The following is a 16,317-nucleotide window of genomic DNA, read 5'->3' as shown; positions in this document are numbered from 1 at the left end:
GTTAAATTTCCAAAGGAAGGAAAGAGGAGCAGCTGTAGGATTGTCTGACTTGAGGGTGTGTCAAGCACTAGTTGAGAAGTGTTAAGAAGAAACTTCTCCAAAGACCAGATGGTTTCATTTGCAGTATGGAATGACACAGCAATAAATGGAATTCTATTACAGAAATCACAGAAATACCAAACTGAAGGACTGTAAGGCAGCTTCGGTCCAGACCCTTGCTCTAAGGCAAGATTAAAGAGGCAAAGATCTGTCACACTGACTTTTAAGTAAACTCTAAATTGACTTTAAGGGAAGAGATATTCATTTTCTTTACGTAACTAACTTCGAAGATAGCTTATCTTATAACTTACCTTTCTCTGTCTTCTAAATAATTTTTCCTGCAAATGAAACTAGTAACTAGTTACTCCATTTTAACACAGCGAAAACACAGTTAACACACGGCCTGTATATAACACTACATCACACACACATCTGTTTTCTCTCCTTAGTTTTCTTCTTTCAAGCCGTAAGCCTTACCTCAGACATTTTTGCAAGCCTCATATTTTTTTTCTGGTCTCTTCTCCATTCTTGTAGTGGCCAAAACTCGACAGAATGCTCTAGCTGAGGCTTTTCTCATGGCCACTTTATGTATAACGTAGGATATAACCATAACTCGGTACGTAACAGTCATGTTAATACATTCCAGAATGACACTTTCCTTTTTTTCATAGTCACCATATTGACTGCTGTTCAGTCTGTGGTCTATTATAGTTCCTCTATCCTTTTCTACGTGACTTTTAGTGAACCAGTTACTTTACACTTTGTGGTTTCTGCATTTGTTTTCTCTTTAAGCATGTATGTTGTACTTCCTTACTAAATTTCATCTTGTTGATTTCTGAATCATCTGCAACTTACTAATATCATTGTGAATTTTTATTTTTGTCTTGAAACGGACTTCCAGCCACACTTAACTTGATATCATCTGCAATATTTCAGCCTATTATATTGCATCATATATACATCATCAGTTAAAATATAGTGTATGGAAGTGGACTGAAGGTAAACTGCTGTGGGTGTCCGCTTAGATTATCCTCCCCTTTGATGAGAAATCACTGCTCTGAATCTGTCTCGGGCATACTCTACATAGTAAGTTGGTCTATGCAACATTTCACTAGTTAGCTTATGAGAATGTCCCAATGAAATGGGGAAATTGGATTAGCTATATGTGGCAAACCAGTTATGGCCGGGGTATCACATTATCTTCTCAGTGGTTTATAAAACTGCTTAATAATTTGTTTGCATATCTTTCCTGGAATTTAAATTGGCCAGACTAGTATATAAATCTGAGTCCGCTTTTTCAAAAATATTTTATCTGCCTTCTTCAGTCCCCAGGGAACTCCTTCTCCAGTATACTACCTAATGAATCAGAGACTCCTTCAGCTATTTCTATGAGTTCTATAGGATGAAACTTCATCAAGCTATGCTGACCTAAAAATGTTTGAGTTATCTAAATATATTAACATGAATTGTGTTAGTCATCTGGTTGTAATTAACCTTTTTGAAGATCAATGCCCTTTTTTACTTCTAATGCTGTAGCCATCTCTGAATTATGCATTGTTTGTGATTTTTTTTTTTTTAATATTTTTTGTGGTCTTCCTCTTGATTCCATGTGTTAGGTCTTTCTCTGCATTCAATTCTTATTAATTTACAGGATGAAGATGCCAGCCTGGGCACCACTGGAATGTAAACATATCTCTCACTCTCCTACTTATCAGAAATTTGGTATTTACACCTTAATAGAGCAATAAAGGTGGAGGCAGGGCATTTTCCTTTCTCCTCTCACAGCCCTCCAGGTTTCTGAAGCATGTCGATTACATTTCAGAACAGTTGCAGAATTTGGTCCCAATTTCAGTCACTTAAATGTAAACCAGTTTTTGATTCAGTGTAATCCTTACATACATCTGTGATTGATGTTTGTTTTCTTTTAGGTGGAAAGTTAAACCAGTAAATTTCATGATCATTGCATCATATCGTACGCTGTGGAAGATTTGAACGACATTATGTGGAATTCATAAAGTATTTGCATACACACGTTGCACAGCAGTATTTTTTGTAGTGTAACGTTATTATTCTTTGTATATCATTGAAGGTCGTAAAACTTTTCCAAGAGCCAGAAGGACTCAGGGGAACAGCTTCCGATCACCAGTTAGTTTCAGTCCCACTGATCACTCGCTGAGCACCAGTAGCGGAAGCAGCGTCTTTACGCCGGAATATGAAGATAACCGAATGAGGAGGAGGGGAAGTGACATAGACAATCCTACCTTGTCAGTCATGGACATCAGCCCACCCAGTCGCTGTAAGTTAAGGCATTTTGTGAACTCCACTGTAAAACTCTCTTACCTTTCACATGTATCATGACAAATATAAGCGTGTCGTCAAAATACATGCAATTGAATAATATGGTTTTTTCTCTCTAATAGGAAAAAGTCAAGACTGTATGGTCATCAGTTTTTTCATTGCTTACTGTGCCAACCTTCATGTAGATTTTCACATGGAATTTGCATCTGTGATTACAAAACACTGTACAAATATTTTTGATGATTTGTTAGACTCTTGAGGACCTGAGAAGGGTTATGTAGGTTGCAGTTACTATTTATTTTTGCAGATGTTGGTCAAGTTTTCTGATAAACTGTAGACCTCAAGTGGTACTGTTTTATATCTGTGGTGGCATTTCAGGAACAAATATACTTTGTGATGACTTCAGTAGCTGGTACATTCTAATCATACCTCGATTTTTAAAAAAATGTTACTAAGTTTATTTAACATGCTTTTTCTCTGTTTCAGATTAGCTGTTGCTAGTTGTTTTAAGTATGCCTATCTCTACCACAAATTATTTTGTGAATAAATTTAAGTAGCTCATGTTTTCCATCTTAAAGGAAGTTTTATTGATATTTGTAACTTATATGGAGAGGTTTAGGACGCACAGTCTCTGTTGTTGAAAAACGTAGTCTTTTAAAAAATTATTTTCTGTGTATTCCAGTTTTTCTCCATCAGCTGAATAACAAGCTCATTTGAAAACCAAAACATACTTGTATTTTCAGCACCACGAGCTCCAACTAACTGGAGACTTGGTAAACTGCTGGGTCAAGGTGCATTTGGCAGAGTATATCTGTGTTATGATGCTGATACCGGAAGAGAATTGGCTGTTAAACAAGTTCAGTTTGATCCTGATAGTCCAGAAACCAGCAAGGTAAGTGATACCAAGGAGAGAGTTTGTAAAAGGCTTCTGCTGAAGTGGTGTGTTCTAGACTAGACTGATGTTCCTTTCCTTGAATAGGATGATGTTTTAAAACATGTTGTGTTTTCATGTCCTTGTTAGGAATCCTGTTTTATTAGTACCTCAGAGAATAGTTTGGTTCCTGATTTTAATGTTACATCCCATCTTTTAATTTTCAGACATGTTCTTATGCAGTGAACATACATAACTTAATTTGGTGCAGTCTCAGTCTCTAAAATTAAACAATCCATTATGAAGTGTGCTCTGAAATAGATAATTTTTTATACTTACAGGAATTAGAACAAGTTCCATTTATAAACAGAAAAATCTGTACTAATTTAAGTGTTCCTGAAAATAAATTCTCGAGAATATCTTATTTGGCTATGAAGACAGTTTGAGATTCTTATCTTTTTTTATCTTTTGGGGGGTTTTGGTTTTGTTTTTAAACTTTGGGCATCAGGGCTACTGTTATTCTCTGTATTCCCCTCTGAAGAGCAACAGTTTCGTTGTCAGTTTACTCTCTCTCTAAAATTGAACTTGACCTTCTTTAAATACTGGACGCTTGAGAAGAGAAACTATTTAAAAGTAGCACCGATCTTCTATTTCTTTTTTCCCAAACTGTACTTGCTGCTTTTTACAGGATGGAAAAAGAATTATTACTTTTCCTGCATTAGGACTGCGTTCTGCACTGTGGGAGCAAGGCCGGGGAAACAATGGGTGTAAGCATGATTGCAGAACTGAGTGGCTACCAGTTATAGTTGCTGCTACTAGTGATGTAGGATGAAGGAAAAAAGCCAAGAATCATTTGTGCTGTAGACTTCTAGTGTAGTTGTGGTTGCTACTTCTTTAAAATGTAAGAAAACCACTGATTATGCTTTGGAAATGTTAAATATAAAATACCGTGGTCTCTCCTGTAGCAACAGTTTTGTGACCTCACTTGCCATAGCATTTTGTAACGTGTGACTTGCAGTGTCAAAAATCTGTCTTCCTTCTAACCTCAGAAGTGTGAGGGTATCATTAATAGTCTGTGATGAAAGACTTCTAGGTGAAATTTGGAATCCAGTCAAGTTTGAATTCGTGGGTTAGTATTTTTCCAGCATCTTACTGTACATTCCGTTTCAAAATACCTTACTTCCTATTTGCAAAATTTTTAGTATTTCACATAGCTCTAGAGGAAGCACCATATCTGTTAAGGTTTTTCTTTGTTGTATTTCATTATTACAATATTAAGCGGTCCTCAAAGGCATTTTCAAAGTGTAGTCTGTCATCCTGGAAAAGTTAAAAATGAATGCTAATTATTCCACTACAAAGATTTAAAGATTTTTTTTTTTTTTTTACCCAGCTGGAGGCTTGTGACATATTGCATAATGATCACTGACTTCATACCCATATTGATATCTGCTGTGCTCTGAAACAAACATAACTCCAAAATAAGAGAAACAATGAAATAACAACAAAATCATCCCAAAGTCAATTTATAGAAAAACCATAGTTTTTTTTACTTCCCTCAATCTAATGGTGATATTTTCTTGTTATAAAATGTATCAACTTTACATAAGCTACAAGAGTATTTTGTGACTTTAGTTTGCATAACCCTTCAATATGCACATACTGTCCTGCTTTAAAAAAATCTAAATCCAAAACATTATTATTACTACATCAAGCATGGTAAATCTTGTCTCTTTTTTTCCTTTTAGGAAGTAAATGCACTTGAATGTGAGATTCAGTTGCTGAAAAATCTGCTGCATGAAAGAATTGTTCAGTATTACGGCTTCTTGAGAGATCCACCAGAAAGAACACTCTCTATATTCATGGAATACATGCCTGGGGTAAGCAAGAGAGCCAGTCCACTTCAACTGTCATTTCTACGCAATATGACAAGCACCCAAGTAGGCAGCTTTTGCAGAAGTGCACACAGAGAGTAAAGAAATGTCCAAGTTAAAAACAGTAGCCAAAGATGGCTACTGACAAGTGTTTGCAGGAGTCTATCTTCTCCATTGCTTGTTTAGGTTTTCAGAATTACAGTGGTTTGTACAAAAGTTGTTTGCATTTGATTTTGGCATAAGAAGTGCCTGGTAACGTCTTTGAAAAGACAATATTATCATTAGTAAACTCTTGAATCTTCCTGAATTATAATGTTTCTTTTTGCTGTGCTTCAGCTTGTGCTGTTGTATAGTCACCATCTCAACTGCTCAATTATTTTGGGAAAACAAAAAGTAGCTAAGATGGGTGTGGGAATAAGTGCATACAGAAAATAATCTTGGTGCTTGTCTTTTGTGTGGCACTTAGGTACGTGCTGAGCTGTTCTACTGTTTTGTTAAGAAATATTGTAAGGTCAGAAAACTGTAGATTTTCATTTTCTCACCAAGTGGGGTCAGCAGAGCTAAATAAAATGTGCTCATATAAAAACATAGGCTCTGTATTTCTGTATAGTTACAGCATTCTACTTTACTGTGAGACTCTAGAGAAGAAAAGCGATGTGTGGGTTTTTTTGGTGGTGGTGATGATTTTTTGGTTTGTTTGATTTTTGGGTTTTTTAATGTGAGTTCTGGGCTTTGTTTTGGGGGGCTTGTTGAATGTTTCTGAGATTTGGAGGACAGTGTCACAGAAGTAATCTTAGCAGTTTGTAACTCTGTGAGACAAAGCCAGGTTATACAGAAATAGTTATGAAACCATGAATTTTTGAGTTAATGTCACTTTAAGCCAAGACTTCCTTACCTCTTAATTTTTACATAAAGCACCATCCTCCAGCATGTGGTCTTTTTTTCCTGACAACTTTTTTTTTTCCTCAGTATAAACTAACCAGGGTAAACGGCATGTGTTTTGTCCAACTTGAGTAACACCATTTAACAATCAAAAAAGTTGAGAGTGGTGTTTGAGTGAAAATACTGCTGTTCTCTTTTTCTGTACATCACAATGGAACTATTCAGCAGCTTGACAGTTTTAAAGTTAATAGCATAACATTTCAGTATATGACTTCTCTGTCCAGCCTCTCTTTTGTCAAAGTTTATATTTTTCTCAGTGGAGGTAAAACTGTATCTGTGCTTTTAAGTTGATCTAGAGAAGTATTGCAACTTTAAAAGTCTACATTTCAGGCATAAATTTCATTGAAGTTCAACTGTAGTATTAGCCCACTTGTGACTCTAGAAATGTTAGTGGTTTATACTTCTTATTTGCCATAGGGTTCCATCAAAGACCAACTGAAGTCCTATGGAGCACTCACAGAAAATGTGACTCGTAAATATACGCGGCAGATTTTGGAAGGAGTTCATTATTTGCACAGTAATATGATTGTCCATCGAGATATTAAAGGTAATGATAGTTCTGTGCACAGTTCAGTGCTCTTTACTACAAATTCTTTTCTAGTCTTGTGTGAAGTGCTAAACTGTAATTAAGTTTGAAAGGCCAAAATACTGACTTAAAATCAATGAGAATGCTTTCCGTCATTTATTCCTGTCACTGTTGTAACTGAAAGGGGAAAAATAAGCATCTTTGTGATGTTCTAGCAGATTTCTGAAAGTGTTTCCGTAGTCTCCGTCTGCAAAACAATCATGATAAATTTCTTTCCAATTTTATTTTAGTGTTAATAGTTTTGGATATATCAAAGGATGATGTCATTACAAATAGATAGAATATGCAGAGGAAAGCATCATGACTCGAAAGTTTATTTTTACAGTTTTGTTTCTATCAATTACATAGAAATTACCCAGCACTTCATGGTACAAGAAATGACTGGCAGAGGTGACTTGCCTGATCAAATGACTCAGACTTCTTCCATTTTACTGTCAGGAAACCTGAGGAAACAGACATATTTACTTTTTGCAGATAGATATAGGTGACTTGCAAGTGCTGCATAAGCACATTACGAATACGTAGGAAGATGGTGATGGGCAAAATAGGTGTGTTGAACACAACACTAATGTATTCCCTGAAACTTTAACAATTTTCCTGTTGCTTTATATCAATAGTGTTTTGTCCAAAAAAGGTTGAGATATCACGGTCAATTTGTACATACTTATGCAGATAAGTGTTTTGAACAAACCTGTAACACAGTTTGAGATTTTGCTTTAATATAATATGAAGACATTTTCAGTTGTGTGGAAACTTCTTTGCTGTTTCTTTTTATTTGCCTTGTATGGCACATTCCTTATTTTGTCAGGAAGGCTTTGCAAAGTGACTAGGACTTCCCGGAAAAGGACTAGGATGCAAATCAATATGTACAATTCATTATTTTCTGAACCTCGGAATAAAGTAATAGGAACGAGCAGAGAAATTCTCTGGCTCAAGGCTGATCTTGCATTGTATCACTGAATCCGAACTTCTGTTACCATTTTCCACAGCAAAATGTTAACGGGCCTTTCATGAGTGTAATGCTGTGTTCCCTTCCTTCCAGGAGCAAATATTCTGCGAGATTCAGCAGGCAATGTGAAGCTTGGTGACTTTGGTGCCAGCAAACGACTGCAGACGATATGCCTCTCTGGTACAGGAATGAAGTCTGTCACAGGAACTCCATACTGGATGAGTCCAGAAGTTATTAGTGGAGAAGGGTACGGCAGAAAAGCAGATATCTGGTATGTTTAAAAAAACCTTCTCTACTGAAAGGTGTCATGTCAGAACAGGCTTTTGTTCAACAGAGTGTAAGTGTTCGTTATTGGAAGTTGGAGTGTTTCATTCTGGGGTTTAAGCCGAAGAAGGTGGCAAGTGTTAGCACTGACAGTCATATTTGGAGAGCGTAACACTGAAATTTGGGAATTTTTCATTTGGCAATTCCTCAGCCCATTGATTTAGGGATCATAACAGAATCCTTTGAACTGACCTTGCACGAAGTTAGGATTACCAGACTCTTTGTAAATCCTGGAGAGGTACTGGGTGAAAGCAACATGTGAAGCGTTGAAGCATCAGTTAAATCAATGTCCTGTAATGAAACTTTATCACTGAAATACCTTTGATGCAAGGCAGAAAATGAAATGCTGGTCCTTTAAAAGATGAGCACATAAGAATGAATTAGCCAGATTTAAATGGGAGGTATCAAAAAATAATTTGGTTTAAGTTGTTGTTAAGGGAAAGGTAAATTTCAGAAATTAATGTTTGTGATACATTGTGTAATATGACATAGTCTAACATAGCTCTAGCCCTATGGACAGATGATTTTAGCGATTAAACTCCTTGCACTGCGGGTGATCTGTGAACACACAGAATAACAGGTAGGCAACAGTAGATATGCAGGAATAGTAACACTTTGTGTGTTTAAAAAGGAACCACATTATATCCAACCACTGGCAATACTTTTAATGTTAGGGGAATTAATTTAGCCTACTTTGGATCACTTAGTAATTATTCTGCTATACTTGAATAATAGAACAGGCTTATAGATTTCAGGCAGTTGACTTGTTCAACTTTGAAGTATTTGTACCAAGGCTAATGCATGGTTTTTGATGGAGAAAATCCTGGTTAAAACTAAGAAAAAATACTGAAGTTTGACTTCTGTCAGTCAGTAAATCCTTATTGTGTAAAGAAATGTACCTCTGTCTAACCATAAAACTTCTTGCAAGCATCTTGAAGAACCATAAAACTTCCTGAAAACTGGGAAATTATTCCAGCCTATCCATTTTGCAATATTATTCGCTTGTTATTGGAGGAGGCTGATCTTGCAGGACTTATGGAGCAAAGTTTTTCTGGCCATACGCATGCCCTTCGGCCTTCCTAAATCCGTTAAACATAAGCTTTGTATACAAAGATTGTTTAAGATCTTAAAATTTTGTTTGTCAATCTAAGTATATTTTTAGTATCCTTGACTAAAAGAGGAAGATACCACTAAAGTATGGTTTTAAACTTTTCAACTGCCGTGTTTGCCCATTATTGATTGGTGATAACATTGGTGATAAACGAGCTAGCAATATATGCAGTATACTCAAAGCATTCCTCTTGCTTTGCATTTCCATTAGGCCTTAATGAGCAGAAAGCTTTCAAGTGCATTCAGTACCCGCAGGTGTCTGAAGAGCTGGGGTACAAGGGTTCTGCAGCACTTGTGGCCTGTATCAGCCTGCTGAGCACTGAATAGCAGCAGTGCAATAACACAGTTGGTATTACCTAGATAAATATCTAATTATCTCTTCACTGAGGTAGTAGCTTTTGGCCCAGTGAAGTAAGAAAGTGAAGATGTAGGTAGTGATCTGTGTAACTTTGAGATAAACATATAGCTGTACATGCAATTTTTTTAAACACTTGTTTTCCGCTGAAGTTGCTCTGTAGAGTTAAGTGGACGCTACTTATTTGTGTTATTGGTTATTTTAGTTGCTCTCTGCTATTTCTTGTTTTTCTCGAAGGGCATGACTCTGTTGTAACCTGCTGTTTCACTTCTGCCTCTGTTTCAGGAGCGTAGGTTGTACAGTGGTAGAAATGCTCACTGAGAAGCCCCCCTGGGCAGAGTTCGAAGCAATGGCTGCCATCTTTAAAATTGCCACTCAGCCAACCAACCCCCAGCTACCACCTCATGTCTCCGACCATGCTCGGGATTTCTTGAAAAGGATTTTTATCGAGGCCAAGCTGCGACCATTTGCAGATGAACTGCTAAGACACACGTTTGCACACTATCACTAACAGCCTGCCTCAACTCAGCTTTCATCTACTGCATTTATTTTCTATTTGACTGCACTTTTTATTTTTGTTTTTTACAAAAAAGGAGAAAAAAGACAAGAGAGAGAATATTCTCTTGAATCTTTGTTTCACTTAGATTGTAAACAATCTAAATTTTGTATCTGAAATGAGAATCTTCTCTCCCCCGCTCCCACCAGGACTAGAATTTTTCGTTTCTATAATGTACTGATGTGGTTCATGTAGATAAAGCACTTTAGTACATATTTGTTCCTTATTTAAAGGGGAAAAAAAAAAAAGACAAATGCTTGGACAGTCAGGAACTGTGTGACTTCTTCTGACACCACTGACTGACTCAGGGTGCAGGGAAAAATAGACATGCAGCTAAAGGACAAGAAGGTTACTTCTCTGTGATTCTTCTTTATGTTGTAGGTACTTGTGGCAGAGAGTTCTAAGTTCTTATTATACTTTAACAATTTAATCAGTTTCTGGATTTCACAGTTCAAGCTGGAACACGCAACTCTGAGAGTTAATGATAAAGCTGGAAGAACTTGGAACTCTTTGTACAGCAGCGTGTCTAGCCAGTACTTCTATGTGACCAAAAGAAAATAACAAAAAATAGCTCAACACTGATGTACTAGTTAGAGGTTTTGGTGTAGAACTTAATAGGAAAATAATTACAGGTAAACAGATTATGGACCCAGACTCCTAGGAACTACTATACTGCAAGGGGAAAATTTCCATAATAGACAAGGGTCAGCTGTTGGATGTAAATAGTTAGGAGAATGCCTCCTGCTGTATCTGCCAAAGAGAACCTCTGTCGCATAAGCTTGGAGGGAGACGGTTAGCTAAGATAAGAAAAAATAGTGATGTTGAGAGTCAGTTCTCCTCCACAATCCCATGAATGGCTGGAGGGGAAGGGGAGCGACTAATCCTTGTGCAGTATATGAGTTACTTGATTCAGAATGAGCTACAAGAAATGTTTTCAAAGCTGTCGAGAGGCGCTAGGATGGAATGTACGTCAACATCAAGTGCCTGAATAATATAAAATTCTGCCCGTTATGCACTAAAAAAATTGGTTTAGTAACACAGTTCAGTCATCTAGGATGTGTTGAAAATTCCTGAAGTAAACACCTTTTAACACCAGGAATAAGTCACTGAGAAAGATAAGACTCCAGTTACATTTTTAATAAGGTAGTGATGATGAATCCACATGAACAAGGAGGCACAGCACAAAAGATTGTATGAAGAATAGGCCAAAAGTGCAAAGAGAGCCAGCAATTAAATAACATGAGCGCGATTACTCCAGCCTGATAATCCAGATGATTGGTGTTTGTCAGATTTCCAACTGTCATAAAACGTACGTTAATCACTTTTTCCATTTCTGAAAGAGTATAATAAAAGAACAAAAGTAAAACTCTGAAATACTGCTTCTAAATTGAGAAGTCCAGGTACTGATCAGGTGTAGTGAATAACTGACTTTTCACAACAGGAAAGTCAACCTCTCATATTTTTGTAGAAGAACACAACATAATTTAAAAGGGCATTTGGAAATAAACTATTGGACTACAGAACTGAAATAATGTATACTGGTTTGGATGATTTATTGCTTGCTTTTGTTGTTTTGTGAAGGCAGAGTGGGCTGGTACTGTGAACCTTGTCCACTCTGACACTCTTTAGAGGACTATCAGCATTATGCAGTGCATGGAGATAGAACAGTAAGCTTACCCATTCCCATGGTAGTTCACTCATGAGATTTCTGAATTTATTCTGCTAACTTCCAAATTTTGTACCAGAGTGATACATAAGGAGGAGTGATAAATAAGCAGTAGTATGGATCTATCCTAATCACTTTATCTGTAGTGGAGTAAGAATGATTTTTTTGAGACTGTCTCTCCTGAGACTGAAAGTGGTGGCTTCTTGGGTTTATGTGACCATTTTACCCAGCTTATAATTTTCTCAGTCAGGGTACACAACTGTGCGAGGTTTTCTGAGCATGGGAAGAACTAGTCAGACCAGGGAAGGTTTAGAAGGCTGAAAGGAAAGCCAGCTTGTACCAACCTTTTTTTTTTTTCTTCTGTGTCACTAGATGAAAGGTGTGAAAGTAGCCTTTAAGAAGAATTGTTATGTACTCTGGTGTAAAAGACCTTTGCTTTATAAGCAAAATTTAGTGACAGCTGGGATGGGAAGTTTAATGTAGAGCCTAATAGTTTATGTAGTTAATTTAAAGATCATATAATTGAAATGATTGATTTCAAACAGATTAAGAAGGTACCAAAACCAAGGTGAAAATGTATATAAAAATCAGTAGTGGACAGTGATATCTGAAAAGGTAAGGAAATTTTATATTACCAAAAAAGGACACTAAAGGGAAAACGTAACCATGTTTATCTGTAGGGTTCATAACATTTAAATATACTATTCTAAAAAGAAACTGCACTCTCTGAAGCTTGAAAATTTTCAGAATCTAGTTTTCTTATAATGTGTCCTTTTTGTGAGACAGTGCTGGGCCATGTATATTGCAGTATCACTTCTGCATTGTGATTTTTAATTACTGAATAATTGAGTTTGCTGCTTTTGTGCCTTTTCTAAAAAATAGCGTTCAGTCATGACAACGGTAAGCCTTTTGGAGCCAGGAAAAAAAAGAATTTGCAAAATGCATTTTCCTTAATTTCTTTGACATATCAGAAAGCTGCCAACATAAAGACAGTGCTGCTTAAATGAAGACAACATTTGCCAGTTCCAGTGACTCTAGTAAAATTTTATTAATTTAACCAAGATTAGGCTTGAGCTGGGGTTTTGGTGGTTTTTTTTTTTCCACCCTATGGAGAATTTGTCTCCTGACTTAAGCAACTTACAGTAAATTAGATGGTTATTAACATAAATGTTTTGAGCTAGAAATAATTATGAAGCTAAATCAGATTTTTACCAAAAGGTTAGCTAATATTTATCCCCTGTTGGGGTAATGTAGTAAAACAAGCTGCATTAAAGAACGTAGTACCTCTGTATACAATGTCTGTAAAACACTTACCCTGACTACTGGCGTGATAATGAACAAACCTAGTTCTAGAATTTGAGAGGGCGCATGGAGTTGCATGCTTAAAACTCCATTGGAGGAGGGTTGCAAAGCCAAGGTCCCTGCTCTCGACTTCTAATATCTTACTAACAAAGATACCGCCATTTTAGAATCATGAATTATTCTTAATTGTTGAATCTGATTACTAGAAAATGCCAGTGAAAACAATACTGTTGCAGGGTGGTTTTGCTTTTCTGTAATGCGACGATGAAGCTATGCTCTCAAAAAACAAGGATCGAGGTTCACAGTGAGTATGCGTATTTTCAAAGGACTTGCTTATCTGCTAATGAATTTTATTATTCTGTTTGTTGCACGTATTAAGTAACAAAAATCAAGCTACTTCTGTAGTATGGTTTTAATGGTGTAACTAACAGTCCTGTTAGAGCGCGACTGAAAGTTTCAGTTGTGTTAGAGCAAGTTGTTTATTTTTAATTTGGGTGATAGAAATATCTCTGCAAGGACTTAAAAAGGCAATGTAATGCCTTTGTAAAATGTAAAAGGATATAATAACTGCAAAGTTAAATCTACATAGACTTTTTTTCTTGACAGTTTAAATATAGTCTTAAAATTTTAACTTGATTTGCAATTCGATTTGTAGCTAAACAGTCCTTTCAGTATAACAAATGAAAAGTTATTTGGGTTTTTTTTTAGTTAGTGCCTTTTTATCTGTATGCCTTAATTTTGTTCATATTTGAACACCATATTGAAATATGTCATACAACTCCATGTCACCAAAACAGTCTTAGAGTATGGTTTTTTTCAAAGTGCCCAAACCAGAATTCGCCTAACTGCACTGAAAAGTGTACTTTAGTTATAATCTGCTGCAGACATTTAAATTGAGAATTTTAAAAAGTGATTTTTGGAGCACTTCCTGAAGACTTCCTGTCCTAATACAGGTTTTGTATTTGCATTTTGGAGATTGTACACTGATGCGCATACTGGAAAAAGGACTTCTCTGCGCTCACATAAATATTGTTAGAGTCGAGATTTAGCTTCCTAGCTCTGGGTACTAGACTCTGGATTTACTGTAGAGACTGCAGCAGAGTTCTTGACGGATTTGAAATTACAGTCGGTACATCTGTAAATATGGTACTGTATTAAAAGCTGTTTACTTTCAATGCACAGGCATATGATGTGTCTAGGCAAATCAACAGATTTCTCAGTAAAGCTAGCATCGTGCCTGGGAAATTGTTTTCTGTGTCTTTTGGATAATCCTAATCCTGCCGTTGTCTTGACTGAAAGCCTTGTGGCACCTGTAGGTACAGCGCAGTACAGCAAGCCGTTCTTTCAGCCAACATAGAGCAATGTCTAACTGCAGCTTCAGAGACTTGAGCAATTTGGTCAGATCTACATATTTGTAACCAATTTCTTTTTTAATCTTGAAAGTCTTTGTCACGCATATACAAAAGCATAATGTGTGTGCTTGAATGTAAGTCCCTATGGTGTTTCTGGAAAAGCAAAAGTATTACTGCCAGTATCATTTCTTCCTGCTGGTAACTTGCTGTCTTGTGTTAATGACAGTCTGCAGTGTAAAATCACATACAATTACCAAAGCTTTTCTATCCCCATATACATATAGCCAAAAGTGATGTTTTATGGATTAGTACTGTTACTTATAGATACATATATATCCATCAGTAAGCTATTGCTAACTGAGTGAAGCAGGTACTAGTAAAAAGTGATAGACACAGCCCATATTTAAGAGATTTGGGTATTTATAGTTGCTGTTTTGATGTGCAGAATTCATGCCAGCATTAAAAAATGAAGAGTTTGCTTTTTAAAACTCTTTTTTAACTTTACCTTATTGTTGTCATCCTAAAATCAATGCATAAGCTTGGTAACTAAACCTGGTGACTTGTATAGCCAGGTTTGAGCTTTGGGATGTTTAAGGAACGCCATGAAGATAAGTAGATTTGTGACCTGAACTGCTCTGTGCGCCATAGTAAGAACATTTACATTTTAAAGCTGCCGGGAAGCAGTCTGCTTGATGTGACAGCCAAATGTCACCCACAGTCACCTGGGTGTCGATGCTGCCTTCAGGAGGAGCCACAAACACACACCAAAGTGGGCAGGCAGAACTGCTGCCAAAAAATTCTGATTCAAAATCCTTGATCAGAAAGAAAGGAGCTCCTTTCTCTTTTTATTTCCCCCACTTGGCTTGCACAGTTTATTTTTCTTTCTAGTTGGCATAACTTAAATATTGCAGAGGTGGTGGCCACTGATAGCTCCTGGGTAAGGTGCGAGTTAATGCACAGCTTTATACCGAGGCCCCACCCCTTGAACCCAGGAGGCTGCAGCTCCCTGCTTGCTGGAGCAACCCTTGGGTTTTCTCTAGCAATATATACACGTACGCATTTGAGGGGTAGGTGGGATGGAGGAAATGAAATTTCTCATGTTTCAAAGCACCAATGCTAGCAGTCACGCTTTGGCTAGGTCTTAGTTTTCATAAACTTACTTTAAAGGGAGACGAACTGGATTAAAACACATAAAAATTGTATCTCGTGGTTCAGCCCTTACGTTGAGTCCACCGATGAGGATTGGAGGTCAGGGTCTTCTGTGGAGAGATAAGGAAAAGGATACTCTAACTCCAGAGTGGATATTCATGGGAAATATTTCAGAGGTTTTTCATGTCTTTTACCCCAAAACTAGACGAACCTTTTCCCCAGAGGTTATATAATGTGGATTTAAAAACAAGGATTGCATTTTCTTTTCTGAACAGGCATTAGGTTCCCTAGTGTTTGTTTCTCGTTGATACCAGTATAAAAGGTGGTGTCATCCTAAAATTGGAATGGTTATTAAAGCATAGTGTCTGTCATCTCAGACCTCGCAGGAGTCGTATAATGGAGTATCACTGTAAATACGTGGAGGAGACTTAGATGAATTGGAGCGTAGGCTTTTAGTTTTCATGAAGCTATGAATAAAAATTTGTAAATTTACTCTTGATCTAATGTACATTTTTATGTAGCCATTAAATTCTCTATTTAATCTATCAGTTTCTCACTGTAAATGTTTTTACTCTCAGTTGAATGCTGGGCACAGTTTGTAATGTATGTACACAAAGGTGTTTTTTTCTATCAACGTTGACTTTTTTGCACATTTTTGGAAATATTTAATTTGTACACTGATTTAATACTCTGACCAATTGTTGATGGGTGTATGAGAATCACGTGTGTGTGCAATGTACTACTGTCTGGATGTATGGTTTTTTTATTACTTTTGAGATGTTGCTACCAGTAACTGCACTGCTGTTGCTGCTTTACATGGAATATCTTATGTATAAAAAAAAAGATAAAAACAATTAAAAAATTAGCCTATGGTTATCTTGGTTGAGGAACTCAGGAGTTGAGCGTTGCTTACTAGTTCTGTTTGTCTAACAACCTCCCAAACTTAA

At 36.7% G+C, this 16,317-nt stretch overlaps 1 protein-coding gene across 2 annotated transcripts in view; it reads left to right on the top strand.

Moving 5' to 3' along the window:
* The window catches only part of MAP3K2 (mitogen-activated protein kinase kinase kinase 2), a 55,285-nt gene extending 39,370 nt beyond the window's left edge, over positions 1 to 15,915 (top strand). For both annotated transcript variants that reach the window (XM_075152929.1, XM_075152930.1), the window contains exons 12-17: positions 2,129 to 2,335; positions 3,081 to 3,229; positions 4,954 to 5,085; positions 6,439 to 6,568; positions 7,650 to 7,827; positions 9,631 to 15,915. In XM_075152929.1, coding sequence (XP_075009030.1) covers positions 2,129 to 2,335; positions 3,081 to 3,229; positions 4,954 to 5,085; positions 6,439 to 6,568; positions 7,650 to 7,827; positions 9,631 to 9,856 — 1,022 coding nt within the window. In that variant the 3' untranslated portion in view covers positions 9,857 to 15,915. The remainder of the gene's footprint in view (positions 1 to 2,128; positions 2,336 to 3,080; positions 3,230 to 4,953; positions 5,086 to 6,438; positions 6,569 to 7,649; positions 7,828 to 9,630) is intronic.
* The last annotated feature ends 402 nt before the right edge of the window (positions 15,916 to 16,317 follow it).

This window comes from Calonectris borealis, chromosome 6 (assembly GCF_964195595.1).
Source record: "Calonectris borealis chromosome 6, bCalBor7.hap1.2, whole genome shotgun sequence".
Taxonomy (NCBI): domain Eukaryota; kingdom Metazoa; phylum Chordata; class Aves; order Procellariiformes; family Procellariidae; genus Calonectris; species Calonectris borealis.
Note: the sequence above shows the minus strand (reverse complement) of the source record. Positions and strands in the feature narration are given on the sequence as shown.